The sequence below is a fragment of the Oncorhynchus nerka genome, linkage group LG27 (genome assembly GCF_034236695.1).
Source record: "Oncorhynchus nerka isolate Pitt River linkage group LG27, Oner_Uvic_2.0, whole genome shotgun sequence".
NCBI classification, from domain to species: domain Eukaryota; kingdom Metazoa; phylum Chordata; class Actinopteri; order Salmoniformes; family Salmonidae; genus Oncorhynchus; species Oncorhynchus nerka.
In genome coordinates, this window is record NC_088422.1 from 34823521 (window position 1) to 34837316 (window position 13796).

At 41.7% G+C, this 13796-nt stretch overlaps 1 protein-coding gene across 1 annotated transcript in view; it reads right to left on the reverse strand.

Moving 5' to 3' along the window:
* Positions 1 to 464: 464 nt before the first annotated feature.
* The window catches only part of LOC115111661 (LIM domain kinase 2-like), a 36391-nt gene continuing 23059 nt past the window's right edge, over positions 465 to 13796 (reverse strand). Inside the window, exons 5-16 of the mRNA XM_029637977.2 lie at positions 13212 to 13400; positions 12684 to 12789; positions 11915 to 12129; positions 11588 to 11774; positions 9224 to 9310; positions 8369 to 8500; positions 7564 to 7620; positions 5255 to 5320; positions 4309 to 4486; positions 4135 to 4190; positions 3773 to 3930; positions 465 to 3516 (exon numbers count right to left, since the gene is read on the reverse strand). Of these exons, the coding sequence (XP_029493837.1) occupies positions 3312 to 3516; positions 3773 to 3930; positions 4135 to 4190; positions 4309 to 4486; positions 5255 to 5320; positions 7564 to 7620; positions 8369 to 8500; positions 9224 to 9310; positions 11588 to 11774; positions 11915 to 12129; positions 12684 to 12789; positions 13212 to 13400 (1636 nt within the window). The 3' untranslated portion in view covers positions 465 to 3311. The remainder of the gene's footprint in view (positions 3517 to 3772; positions 3931 to 4134; positions 4191 to 4308; positions 4487 to 5254; positions 5321 to 7563; positions 7621 to 8368; positions 8501 to 9223; positions 9311 to 11587; positions 11775 to 11914; positions 12130 to 12683; positions 12790 to 13211; positions 13401 to 13796) is intronic.

Sequence of the window (13796 nt, forward strand, 5' to 3'; positions counted from 1 at the left end):
TTCATTAGCTGTACGGGTGGCTGGTCTCAGACCATCCTACAAGTGAAGAAGCTGGAGGTCCTCGGCTGGTGTGGTTACATGTGATCTGTGGTTGTGAAGCCGGTTGGACGTACTGCCAAATTCTCCTAAAATGTTCATTTCTCTTATAGTAGAGAAATTAACATTCAATTCTCTGGCAAGTGTGGACAATTCTGCAGTCAGCATGCCAAATGCACGCTCCCTCAACTTGAGACATCTGTGGTATTGCGTTGTGTGAAAAAACTGCACATTTTAGAGTGGCCTTTTGTCACGCAGCACAAGGTGCACCTGTGTAATGATCATGCTGTTTAAATCAGCTTCTTGATATGCCACACCTGTCAGATGGATGGATTATCTTGGCAAATGACAATTACATAATTTCACTAACAGGGATGTAAAAAAAATTGTGCAAAAACATTTCAAGAAATAAGCTTTTTGTGCATATGAAACATTTCTGGGATCTTTTATTTCAGCTCATGAAACATGGGACCAACACTTTACATGTTGCGTGTATATTTTTGTTCAGTATATAATGAAAGGCTTATTCAACTTTTCAACTGCCGTTCCTTCACCGAAAACAAAATTGCACTACACATTCTTGTACCACGGAAAATGTTAAACTTGTAAAAACTGCAGGTACAGATCTTTTGTTTTGTCTCATGGGTTTCATAACCACGTCTAAAAACAATTCAATAATGATGAGACGGAAGACCGAAATGCAGTTCAAACATTTATATAGAACGTGATTATCTCAACACATACATCCCCCATGATGCTCTGCTGCACAATCCCAATTCACCACAATTCTCTACATTTAAAACGTAATTTAGCTGAAACCTGCTATTCCTGTTAAGAGAATGAGTCATGCTCACTGGGAATTAAACAAAACCACCCTCTAGTGGTCATCTACCTCCATTTACAAGGGAAGGGGAGGATTTCGGTGTGTGCCACTGAAGTAAATAATGTTGTTTGTAAAGTTAGCACCATAGGCAAAAAAAAAGAAACTGCTTTCAAAATGGTATTGTTTAATTCATTAAATTAATTCAACACTATGGTGATATAAATGATAGTGGTTACAATTTGTACAAGTCAGTACCATAGAAAGATTATGCTATCAAACAAACCTCAAAGTTGATTAAATCTTCATATTGTACAAAATGTCTAAACAAAATATATAAACCCTTGATTCTCAGATAGATTCATATATACATTTCTTACAGCAAACTTCACAAAAACAAATAAATCCAGTTATTTTATTTATACAAGTCACTTTTTAGTAAGTTGTACAATGCCTTTGAGAGCAGAGCTCCATTTAGTACACATGTTCAGTGTCTAATCAGCAGCTGGGATTCTGACGCACATACAGAGCTGTGTTGAGTAGTCATTAAAGCCAAGAGCAGTCCAAATTCTGTTTTTCCTGTGTTTTGAATAATTGTCCTACAGCTGCTGAAATGAACACGTGATCAATATAATTTCCTGATAGTTGCTGGTTGAAAATACAATCTACACGGAACCTTCTAATCAGCAGGTTTGCATGGGTGAGAGTTTCAGCTTTCCATGGTGACATAATTCAGTAAATTGGTGAAATGAGTTCCAAACCTCTGCCAATAACAGCTAGTTTTCCTCTCCCCACTCAGACCACTCCCAGACAGTTCTAGCAAAATTCTTGCTTGAGAAATAGTTTTGCTAAAAAGCTATTTTTGCCCATTTTAATGGAAATATATTACAGTAAGGTACTTAATTGTTACCCAGAAATGATTTGATATTGATATAAAAACGGCTGCATTGGGCCTTTAACATCAAGCACCAGGTACCGGTCTGGTTCTGAAAGTGTGCTAGCTTAGCTACATGTGAAAACAACCGTATTCATTTCATTCTATAAACTCCAAATCAGTCAATAGCTCTAAAAATCCCCAAATCACAATTCAATTTAAAATATGTCCATCACTGCAAATGAACAGATAAACAAAGTCATATGTAGTTAATAAAGTGGAATGAAAACATTTAGCGAATGGTAAGAAAATCTATACACAAACATTACCACCCTCTACAGTAACTTGAAGTCGGTAGATGCCCCGTAAACCCTCCACTGACAAAGGCATCAGCATGCTTTAGCTTGGCTAGCTAGTCGAAGTCGGCTAGGGGAACCAAGTGTGCTCGCATACTCCCTTAAAAGACCTTCGCTTGAAAAACAAGAAAAAAAGCGGCAATAGTACCGTTTGTCCATTTTGAGACGTAGTAGCCAGTATACACTTCATCAAAGTAGTCAGAATGAATCTAAGGTAACTCAAGAAATCTGTCATTCATTTTGACGTTTTTGCTTAGAGATCTTAGTTGCACAATTTTACATCTAACTAAGATGTTTGGAGCTGTATTTCTTAATGACAAAATTTTCATGAAAACGCGTTGTCTCTCATTGAATGACAACAAAGACTTTATTGAAGAATCCCTACCTTTGACCAATCACATCTGAACACCTGAAAAAAAAAACTCACCGAATGTCACAAAATGTCATAATATATATATGCACAAACTCTTCCGAAATGTTTTGGCTGGAAAGCATGCGGACGCCTTAAGACTAAAGGATGAGTGCACATGATTACACTTAACGGTTGTAGAGTGGATCTGATTCCATCAGTTTGAAAGTTCTCTCTAAGATCAAGGACCTCAGAGAGTCACACCTCCAGGTGAAGCACTGTTCAACAACTATTTTTCTGGTCGGTGAGCTCATAACATTCATTTGACACAGCTCCACATATTTCTCTGACTGATGTGACTTGGCCTCCTCAGAGAGTGTTCGTTTTGTCCTTAGACATGTCCTCCTGATGGTTAACAAACTTCACTCCAAACTCCCTGCCTTGCGTTAACTCTGAGCCAGTCATCAATCAAGCCAGTCTGTCACACATCTCTGTTTTCTCTGCTGCTGCCTGCCTGCTGAAGGAGTCTTCTCATGGGCTGGGTCTCATCTCTACATTCCACACTCAGCAAACTTCAACTTCAGACCAACCCCAAAAAAACAACCCAGTGAAAAACACAACAGCTTTCACGTGGGGATTGATATTAAATGCTGTGGAGAGATCACTCTCAATATGATTCCTCATTTTATAGAGACAGTGCACCACATAACATGTTCTGGTAGTATGGTAAAAATAGATGTGTACCCTGCATGTCCTGGTGTTTGGGTTTTTGTCCAGCTAGCTCAGGGTATCCAGTTCCCAGATGGCACGAGTTAGGTCCGTCTTCCCCACTCCTCATCCAGTGCAGCAGTCCAGACGGTGGTCCTGGAAGGTGGGCTAGGTGCTGTTGTCAGCCAGGCTGGGATCCTCAGCAGGGACTGGCGTTGGGGGTGTGGACTGGGACGGAGAGGAGCGGTCTTTGGGGGGGTGGAGTCGACACAGTCTCTGGTGCAGCTCTTCCAGTTCGGCTGGCAGAGGGATGCCCATCTCCTGGTTGAGGTGCAGGGCTTCGAAACAGTCCTCCAGCTTCTGGGAGGCAGGCCTAGGGAGGGAGTGGGGGGAGACACGGGGGGGTTAGAGGTTACAACCAGGAATGTAGCTAGGCAGGCAGGTCAGGATGAGGGAGTGTCCCTGGGAAGGCAGCCTGAGCCTTTGAGCCTTCAATTACAGAATGTTTTGTAAACATGCCTACTATAGCTGTTGTCACTAGCATACAAATATAATCTAGATAATACAACAGATTCAACTGTAATACATTACTCGGAGTGAAAAGCCATAAGATACTGTATAAAACTCACCGGTTTTCGGGGATGAGGTCACAACAAGCCACAGCCAATGCAAAGAAGGCTTGTGGGCAGTCATCAGGAAGGAACTTCTCCATGAACTTGTCTACATTGAGGCCAAAGTCATAGGTCCTTGGAAGGCACTCTGGGTCGGCATTCACCTGCCCAATAATCTACAACAGAGACAGAGTTAAGAATGGATCCACACTCCAGATTACAGTATCTGACTAACACTGGACAAATCAAACTGATGAAAATAATACTGAAGCTATATTAGCCTAACTTTGAAGCACAAAATGTATCCTTCAATTCAACATACAGCTCATAGCCTAATACTGTCAATATAAAAAGCAAGACTTTAAAAATGGCATTCTTACCTCACAAAGCACAATTCCAAAGGAGAAAATGTCCACCTTTTCATCATAGCGTTTACCTGAGGATGACAAAATAGAAAGTGAATTAACAGACCAGCATAGAGTGAATAAAGACGTGTTGAAGTGACTGATCCGTGTGATCCACAGCTCCACGCTGGGTCCTCCTGCTCTGCTCACCGTTCAGCATCTCTGGAGCCATCCAGTAGGGGTTCCCCACCACTGTGTAGCGCTTCTTACGATCAATGCGCCTGAACACTCTTTTCTTATTGGCCAGTTTCTCTGGGGGAGGGTGCTTGACCTTCTCCTCCACCATGAGCCGGGATAGGCCGAAGTCTGCCACCACCACTGTGTTGTCCTGAGGGAGGACAGGGGTCAGAAGTCAGAAGTCAAGAGCATATGAAGTGGCACTGTAATAATGGTAGGTGTTTTGTTCATACCTCAATCAATATGAGTCAACAATAAAATAAGATTGTTCAATGGATTTTGCTTGTTGTCTGTAAAGTCATTGACCAATAAAATAAATAAATCACAATGAAATATGACCAGAAATGTGTATCAAATTTAAACAATGAGTTGTCTTCCTGTATATAACGTCACTGAACTGTGACAATTATACAGATGCCACCTCAATGGAAATAACAGACAAGACTCATTACACCTCATTGAGTGTTGCCATACAGTGAAAGATCTGTGAAGATCTATATAAGCCTGTACTTTACTACTTACACAACATGTTGTTGTAAATTGTGTTTGGCTGCTACAATAGAACCTTTAGCTCTACCGGACCCTGGCCTGTATCGACAAGACCGCACTGGCTCAGTAACAGACTCCTGTCACAACAACAAAACATGCTCTAGAACACCCTGCCCCCAGGCTCATCTGAAACAATAACCTACGGTACGCCCAAGTACACCCAAGGTACATCTAGCTTTAACTCTTTAGGAACACTTTGGTATAAGAGAGAAACAATGACTTCATGATTCATTTGAGATAATGAGTCTGGATTAGTATCTTTATGGTGTTTCTGTAAATTAAAATCAGGAAAATTGAAAGGGATCACTGCTCCTCTATACGTCTATTTCCGAGTTTGCATGCAATGTACAATTCAGGACAGGTCACCTACCAGTTTCACCAGGCAGTTGTCAGAGTTAAGATCTCTATGGATGATGCTCATTGAATGCAAGTAGGCCTGAAATAAAGAAAAAAATATGAGTCAAACAAACCAAATCATCCAAAGGGAAGCAAACACGCCATATTAGAGACAGAAACCTCATCATTTGACAATTCCTTAAGTGGGAAAATATACATTTGTTTTTGTTGCCCACATAGTTGTGTTTCTGTGGTGGAACTGTGGAAAAGGAAAGAAACTTAGGATTACTGTCAGCATTGAGCTGGTCTCCAGGGAAACATGCAGGCCCATGCCTGCCACTGTTGGCTAAGACAGACCGTAAGGTCTCTGCTGGAGCATATGATTGGTCACTGCCCAGCCCCAACCCCTCCAGTATGACCCATGAGCAAGGGCAATCCCTGCCTCAAGTAGGCAGATTTTAAAATATTGATGTCACAAATGTATCATTTGCACAGTTCTTTATTAAAATATGTAATTATTTATCACCTTGTGTAAAGGTGGGATATACACTACCATTCAAAAGTTTGGGGTCACTTAGAAATGTCCTTGTATTTCAAGGACAAGCTATTTTTTTTTGTTGTCCATTAAAAGAACATCAAATTGATAATAAATACAGTGTAGACATTGTTAATGTTGTAAATGACCATTGTAGCGGGAAACAGCTGATTTTTATTGGAATATCTACATAGGCGTACAAATGCCCATTATCAGCAACCATCCCTCCTGTGTTCCAATGGCACGTTGTGTAAACTAATCCAGGTTTATCATTTTAAAAGGCTAATTGATCATTAGAAAACCCCTTTGCAATTATGTTAGCACAAATGGACAAAATGTTTAGCTTTTCATTCAAAAACAATGACATTTCGAATTGAACCCAAACCTTTGAAATATGTATAGTATTTTGCAACAAAACATGATTATTTGTCTCTGAAACGAAACCGTCAAAGGCTAGATTTCAAACAAATACAGTGCCTTCAGAAAATATTCACACCCCTTGACTTTTTGATGTGCTGCAGCCTGAATTTAAAATGTATTAAATTAACGGGCCTCCTGGGTGGCGCAGTGGTTAAGGTGTGCCACCAGAGACTCTGGGTTCGCGCCCAGGCTCTGACGTAACCGGCCGCGACCGGAAGGTCCGTGGGGCGACGCACAATTGGCCTAGCGTCGCCCGGGTTAGGGTGGGTTTGGCCGGTAGGGATATCCTTGTCTCATCGCGCACCAGCGACTCCTGTGGCGGGCCGGGCACATTGCACGCTAACCAAGGTTGCCAGGTGCACAGTGTTTCCTCCGACACATTGGTGCGGCTGGCTTCCAGGTTGGATTGTGTTGGATTGTGTATCAGAGGACGCATGGCTTTCGACCTTCGTCTCTCCCGAGCCCGTACGGGAGTTGTAGCGATGAGACAAGATAGTAGCTACTAACAATTGGATACCACGAAATTGGGGAGAAAAAGGGGGTCAAATTCAAAAAAATTAAATTAAAATAAATTAAATTAAAAATAAATAAAAAGTATTAAATTGAAATGTTGCGTCACTGGCCTACACACACACACAACACCTTAATCCATATGGAATTATGTTAAGACATTATTTTATAAAAAAATAAATAGATTGTAATAGATTATATTATAATACATTTAAACTCCGTTACAGTTTAAAGACTGATCAGAGAAAACTGAGGCTGGATCAACAACATTGTAGTTACTCCACAATACTACCCTAAATGACAGAGTGAAAAGAAGGAAGCCTGTAGAACAGGGATCATCAACTAGATTCAGCCACGGGACAATTTTTGTTCTTGAGTGGATGGTCAAGGGTGTGTGAAAACTTATGTAAATGAGATATTTCTGTATTTAATTTACAATAAATTTGCCAAAATGTCTAAAACATGTTTACACTGTCATTATGGGGTGTTGTGGGGGGGAGGAAAGAAAATGAATTTAATACATTTTGAATTTAGGCTCTAACAACAAAATGTGGAATAGGTCAAGGGGTATGAATACTTTCTGAAGGCACTGTACATGTCTGTTATTTAACAACCTCATTCCATGATTAGATGGGAGGGGGGGGGGACTACACTTTCATAACTTCTTTAAACATTAAAAGCTAGTTTACAAACATTTCTGTAAATGGATACATAGCATTTTGGAATTAAAAACTTCAGGTACTGTACCTTTAAATGCATTGTGTTAAACTACCACCATACATATTGGAGGCTAGTCCAGCTGAACAAAAAGCAGCCAGTGTCTATATGGACAGTGTTTCACCGCCAATGGTAAATATCCCTGGAAGGCACCAACTTACCATTCCAGAAGCAATACCTTTAGCGAAGCTGACCCTCTGCTCCCATGGAAACTGGTCCTATAACAACCCAGAGAAGAAAGAACTAAATGAATAGGTCTGCTGGTTGACATGCCAGCCAGCCCACCACTGAGCCAACAGCCTTTAGCTGAGGTCAGTGAGTCCCAGTCCCACACATCACAGGCCCATAAAAGGAAAAGTTGGATTTTTTTTTAACAACCAAATCAATTTATGTAAATGGCATTTTAGGCTCCAAACACCTTTTTTTTGCAATATCACTTGTTTTTGAGAAACTTACCCCAAACAGTGACTCACTTCCTCACCCTCGTTGTGCAGTATGGGGGCCCTGAAATACGTCCTACAAGAAACAGCAAAACTCTCAGTATAGTGATGCAGGTCTTGAATATAAGGTTGCGGATAAAGTTAGGAATGACACAATTTCATGTGTATAACATCTAAAAGACCCGTATCAATATACTGAGAGCTTTGCTGTTTCCAAAAGGACGTATTTGGGTGTTTTTGGAGCCCATGTACACATTCTTTACAGGCCCCTATACCGCACAACAAGAATGAGGAAGTGATTCGCTGTTTGGGGTAAGTAAATAAAAAAATAAAAAGTGAAATCACCAAAAAGGTGTCTTAACCTTCTATAACATACCATTTACATAAAATATTTAGATTTGTTGTAAAAAATGACTTCTCCTTTAAGGAAAACACTAACAGCAGACCCAAGGCCAACATTAATGCTATTTTGGAGGAGTGGGAGAGCATAAAGAGAGTGAAGTGAATTTAACTAGTTGAAACACACCATGTCTCTAATGAAATCCTTCAGTGTGCCTCCCTCGATAAACTCGGTTATTAAATTAAGCCTCTTGTCCTTGTATAGCACGCCAATGAACTTCAACACGTGGGGATGTTCCAAACTCCTCATCACTTTAACCTGGGGAGAGAGAAAGAAAGAGGTATGTTTTCAAGATATGTAACTTTCAAAATACAGAAATCCTCCCAGTATGATGCATTTTGGGTGGAGTTTTCCTTTAAAGCCCCCACCATGCATGCAGTCTTTGTCATTTTATTTTCACTGTATGTCTATTAAATTCACTGGGTGTGTTTATTTAACGAATAAACTCCGAAATATATTTTTTTCATTTATTTCCCTGAGCCTCCTTTGGCCCTTGAAATGCTCAGTCTGATTGTGTGGGCAACAGGAAAGAAATGTCAAGATATTTACATACACATCTCTGATTGGCTGATAGGATGGTCTAGAGCCCACCCCCTTACCCATATGTACAGGCATTACTATTATAAGCAGATCAAATTGTGACGACATGTGGGTCAAAAGTTCCATCCCACCAGATCATAATGAAACTGCAATTCTTTTCTACTTCCAAACAGCTCTTACACAAGGGCATTATCATCATTTTCACAATTACATTGTGTTTATCACCACAGTAATCAGTTTCCACAATGGAGATAATTTTATCTTTGCAAAAAAATCCCAAGCTTATTTTTTCCCTCTGAGGACTGGAGCAAATGCATACAAAAATAATAAGGTTGGCCTAAAGGAATCCATCTATGAAGCAAATACAGGGACATTTGGCAAGCTCTCATTTGTGGGTATAATAAATCACGGCCCAATGTATAACCAGATTAGTCTACTGACCTCCTTTAGAAAGGTCTTCTGGGTCTCCTCATCACAGCGAATCAGCTCCTTCATCACCATCACCTCACCAGTGGCTTTGTGGGTCACCTGTCAAAATGGAGAAAAACAAAACACTGACATCTGTGTAGATGTGAGAGAGTCAAAAGGCTGCATCAAAGGCTGCACTGAAATCTAACAACAGAGCTCCAACTATCAATTTCTTTTAACTAGGGCCAACTATCAATAACTTTTAACTACATTTATTTTAACTAGATCCCATTTAGTCGACTTGCCGATTGTTTGGTCGATAGGCTGTTGATTGAGATTTGTTTAGTCGAGCAGTCACAAAAAGACAAAATCATGGCATACCTGTCTCAGTGGATGAATCCATTGCGGAGGCCAGGGGAATGGAACATCACTAAGACAGGCATCCGTGCCGCGAGGGTATTTATTTGCCTTGGCACACCAAGCAAACTTAGAAAATAAGTGAAATTGCATTGGTTTTCCATAATTGGCTACTCCTTTGAACCTGACACCTTTGTGAGAGTATTCCTTAGGCCTAGAGTATGTGTGAAGATCATGTGTAGGCCTATAATTTAAAATGTTGAGTCAAGAAGGGGAGTGTGGCTTCCAGATTGAACTATCCTGCCAATTCATGTACATTCAATGTTTCATAACTTTGACATAACTATAGGCTACCTAGCCTGCGCGTAAAATGTATAAAATGTAGCTTCTTAATGTATGTTTTCCTACACCTCAAAACAGCAAGTAAACAAAGTCTATTTTACATCAATTTAGAATGACAATAGTTCCTCAATTTATTTGAAAAATCTTTCCAGCTCTCTCCCTTTCAATCACCGACAAGCCTCAACATGAAAGGGAGAAATGTCATGCTCTGACCCAGTGTAAACTTCATAAAATACCTGATTACTTTGTGCAAATACTGCTCTCTGTCCAGAGGTCACTGGCGTGGGAAACTGAGTGCCCAGAATAGTTTATACAATGTTGCAAGTTTGCTAGCGCGAGTTGCCGGGCCATACCCAGGTGCTAGTTTTTTTTTTTTTGTGAATTTTACCCCTTTTTCTCCCCAATTTCGTGGTATCCAATTGTTTAGTAGCTACTATCTTGTCTCATCGCTACAACTCCCGTACAGGCTCAGGAGAGACGAAGGTTGATAGTCATGCGTCCTCCGATACACAACCCAACCAAGCCACACTGCTTCTTAACACAGCGCCATCCAACCCGGAAGCCAGCAGCACCAATGTGTCGGAGGAAACACCGTGCACCTGGCAACCTTGGATAGCGCGCACTGCACCCGGCCCGCCACAGGAGTCGCTGGTGCGCGTTGAGACAAGGATTTCCCTACTGGCCAAACCCTCCCTAACCCGGACAACGCTAGGCCAAGTGTGCGTCGCCCCACAGACCTCCCGGTCGCGGCCGGTTACGACAGAGCCTGGGCGCGAACCCAGAGTCACTGGTGGCGCAGCTGGCGCTGCAGTACAGCACCCTTAACCACGCGGGAGGCCCTACCCAGGTGATAGTTGATACCATGTCTCTACAGGCAGGCAGAGTAGAGAGATTAATGCGATTGAAGAACATGAACAAACCTGCATGCATTGCCAATTTGATTAAGTGGCTATTTATATCAGGATATTTTATACCTGCAATATTTGTATTGTTTTTTTAATTGGTTTTACCTCATTGTCAAAATAACAAAAACACGTTATTATAACTGAAATTAAACGGTTCCACAAACATTTGCATATAAAAATCATAACTGGCACGCAGATCAGAAACAATTGTGAGGGGGGGGCTCTTGATCTCTGGCTCCCTCGAGTCATTTGTGTCTTAATCATTTCATCAAACAGTGTGCTTAAAGCATCAGACAAGCGCAGTGCATAGATGATTTTATTAAAACACACAGGGTTTGAATGTATGGAAAAATGCACATTTAAAAATGTAGACCAATCGATTGAATCGAAAGAACAGATGACTCAATTGACCAATACTATTTTTTAGGTTTGGACAGCTTTATGTTTAACCAATCAGCTGTTATCAGAGTCAGTGCAGTACACATTGAGTGCCCTTCTATATAAGCATGCTGAAATTCAGTAGTTAACTTGTTCTCTGAAAAATAGCATTGTATTTGGTCAAACAATTCTCTCCATCAGTTTACTAAGAACAGGCAGCCAACTGATTGGGCGGCTGTTAGAGGCAGCAAAGGGTGCTATACTATTTTTAGGCAGTGGAATTACTTTAGCTTCCTTCTACACCTGTGGACACATGCACTCCTTTAGGCTTTGGCTAAAGTTATAGCAAATAGGTATGGAAATACAGAGTGAGATGTGTGTGGAAAAGATGTTGATTTTTGAGTGAAAAGCTGACCTTGATAGCCTGGCCAAAGAAGCCCTTGCCCAGCACCTCTCCATGGATGAGGTCACAGGGGCGGAAGATGCGATGAGAGCAGCTGCTGGAGGAGCGCAGGGATTCAGAGCGCCCAATGTCCCGGGTCAAGATAGGGTGTTCCTTAGGGGAGGCTGGCCCAGGGGACTTACAGATGCTGTTGCTACGCCTTCCATTAACGGAGAGGAACAAAGGTCAGTAAGACATTGATCAGGTCTACTGGAACAAATAAATAACTTTGTATCTCTCAATTTTTGCCCCAATGCTTAGACTCTCTCTCTCTCCCAAGGTTGGCTGGTTAAGCTGTACCTTAGAGACCTCCTCTTTAGGGTGGCATCATCCACCAGATCTGTCCTCTCCAGGACACTGTCAGAGGGCGAAGACAGGCGCATGCGGGAGGTGGCGGGGACCCCCAAGCGGTTGTGCGAGGACCCCAGTCTGAGCCTTTCCAACCGCTGCCTGACTGGATCATACTCTATGAGCAGATGCAGCGTCTGACTGGTCCGATGAATGAGGTCCTCCACCTGAAACATAAATCAATCAGAATACATAATCTGCTAGGCCAAAGTCCTCTCTGACATAGTAACATGAGCAAGCAACACTAATGAGAGGTATTGGTATAAGGCCTATACAGAACACAGGATGGAATTAGAACTAGGCAGGGTTCCAATGAGAAAAGGATCCTGATTCCTGACAACGCGAAGAGCTAACTACATGACTTGAATGAAGCCAAATAATTTAAATTGGAATGCACCTTGTTGCAAACAGGAAACGTGGGAACTAAAATGTAATTAGTGAATGCCCCATTGGAATGAACATGGTTGAGTGAGGTGTGTTGTGAGATTGTGTGTTGGAGACCTTTCAGATGCCATCCTCTCCCAGCTAAAGAATGTTTAAATGAAGGCAGAATGAATGGAATGCAAAGATCACATGTTCCGAAATCTATTTTAGAGTAACAGTAACAAATACTTATGTAATAGTCACATTTTATACACCACTGGGTCACAACCGAATAGTCTGAATAGTTTCAATGTTTTATTATTCAGTGTACTGTCAAAAGCTGGATCCTGCAACTCACCTCTTCCTCCATCAGTGTTCCCACTGGAAGGCCGTTGATCTCCAGGATCCGGTCACCAACATGGATGGCATTCCGAACCTCCGGGCTGATATGCATTCCTCTGACCCTGAGAGAAATACAGCACATAGCCATGTCAGTCTGGAGCACCAGTATCAGAATGAACTATGACTCCATATAGGTCTGTCAACGGAGAGCTGGTTCTGTTGACCAATCAGCAGTGAGCACCTGGACAATACAGAGGTGGGTGTGTCCATCTGTCCACAACATCTCGTACATCTATCAGCTAATGAGAGACTCCTTTGCCTGACCTGGATCAAGACTATAATAAAACACCAAAGTAAAGAGATGTGGGGTTTAACTATTAAATCCAGATTACATAATCGTATTAGTAATGTACACACATCAGGACTAATGCCTTGTTATTTCAGCAAACCTATAATCCGTTTCAGAACACGACTCACCCTGTCCCACTCAGGCCTAGATAGTGAAGGGTGTACAGATTCACTAGTTGTGTGTGAATCCACTCACTCTTTGACTTGAACGCTAGAGGAGCCGCTGGCAACGTCTCTTAGGACAGAGACAGAGAAGCCCCTCTTGCTGTTGGTGGCAGAGGGCATGGAGATGAGGGTGACCGTGTGGGGCAGAGAGTCCAGGGCCGAGTCGGCCGAACGCTTCTCCAACACGGGTGCCAGGATTACCTGCTTATAGCACTTCCCACTACACCGAGAGGAGGAGAGAGGAGAGAAGAAACAAGGAATAAGGGGTATTGTTGTGGATAATTATGTTTTTTAAGTTCTTACCAGTTCTTAAAGTATTCAAAAGTGTTCATCAGTGTTTAAACATCAAATTATTCTACTTTCTTCCAACTTCCATCTGAGTACTTTTCTGCAAAATAATTTCCCTTTGGGGAACAATAACGTTTTATTGGAGAAAAATATGAAGAGAAGGAGAGAGCAGGAAGGAGGGGTATGCAGAGAGTCAGACTATAGAGGGGACTGTACAGTGTGACAGACGCACCAGATTCCTAAAAGATCAATCAGAAAGAGTGATGTTGACGGTTTGTTATTGCAAACCGTCAACATCACATTCCCTAGTTGCCTCTATCAACATCTG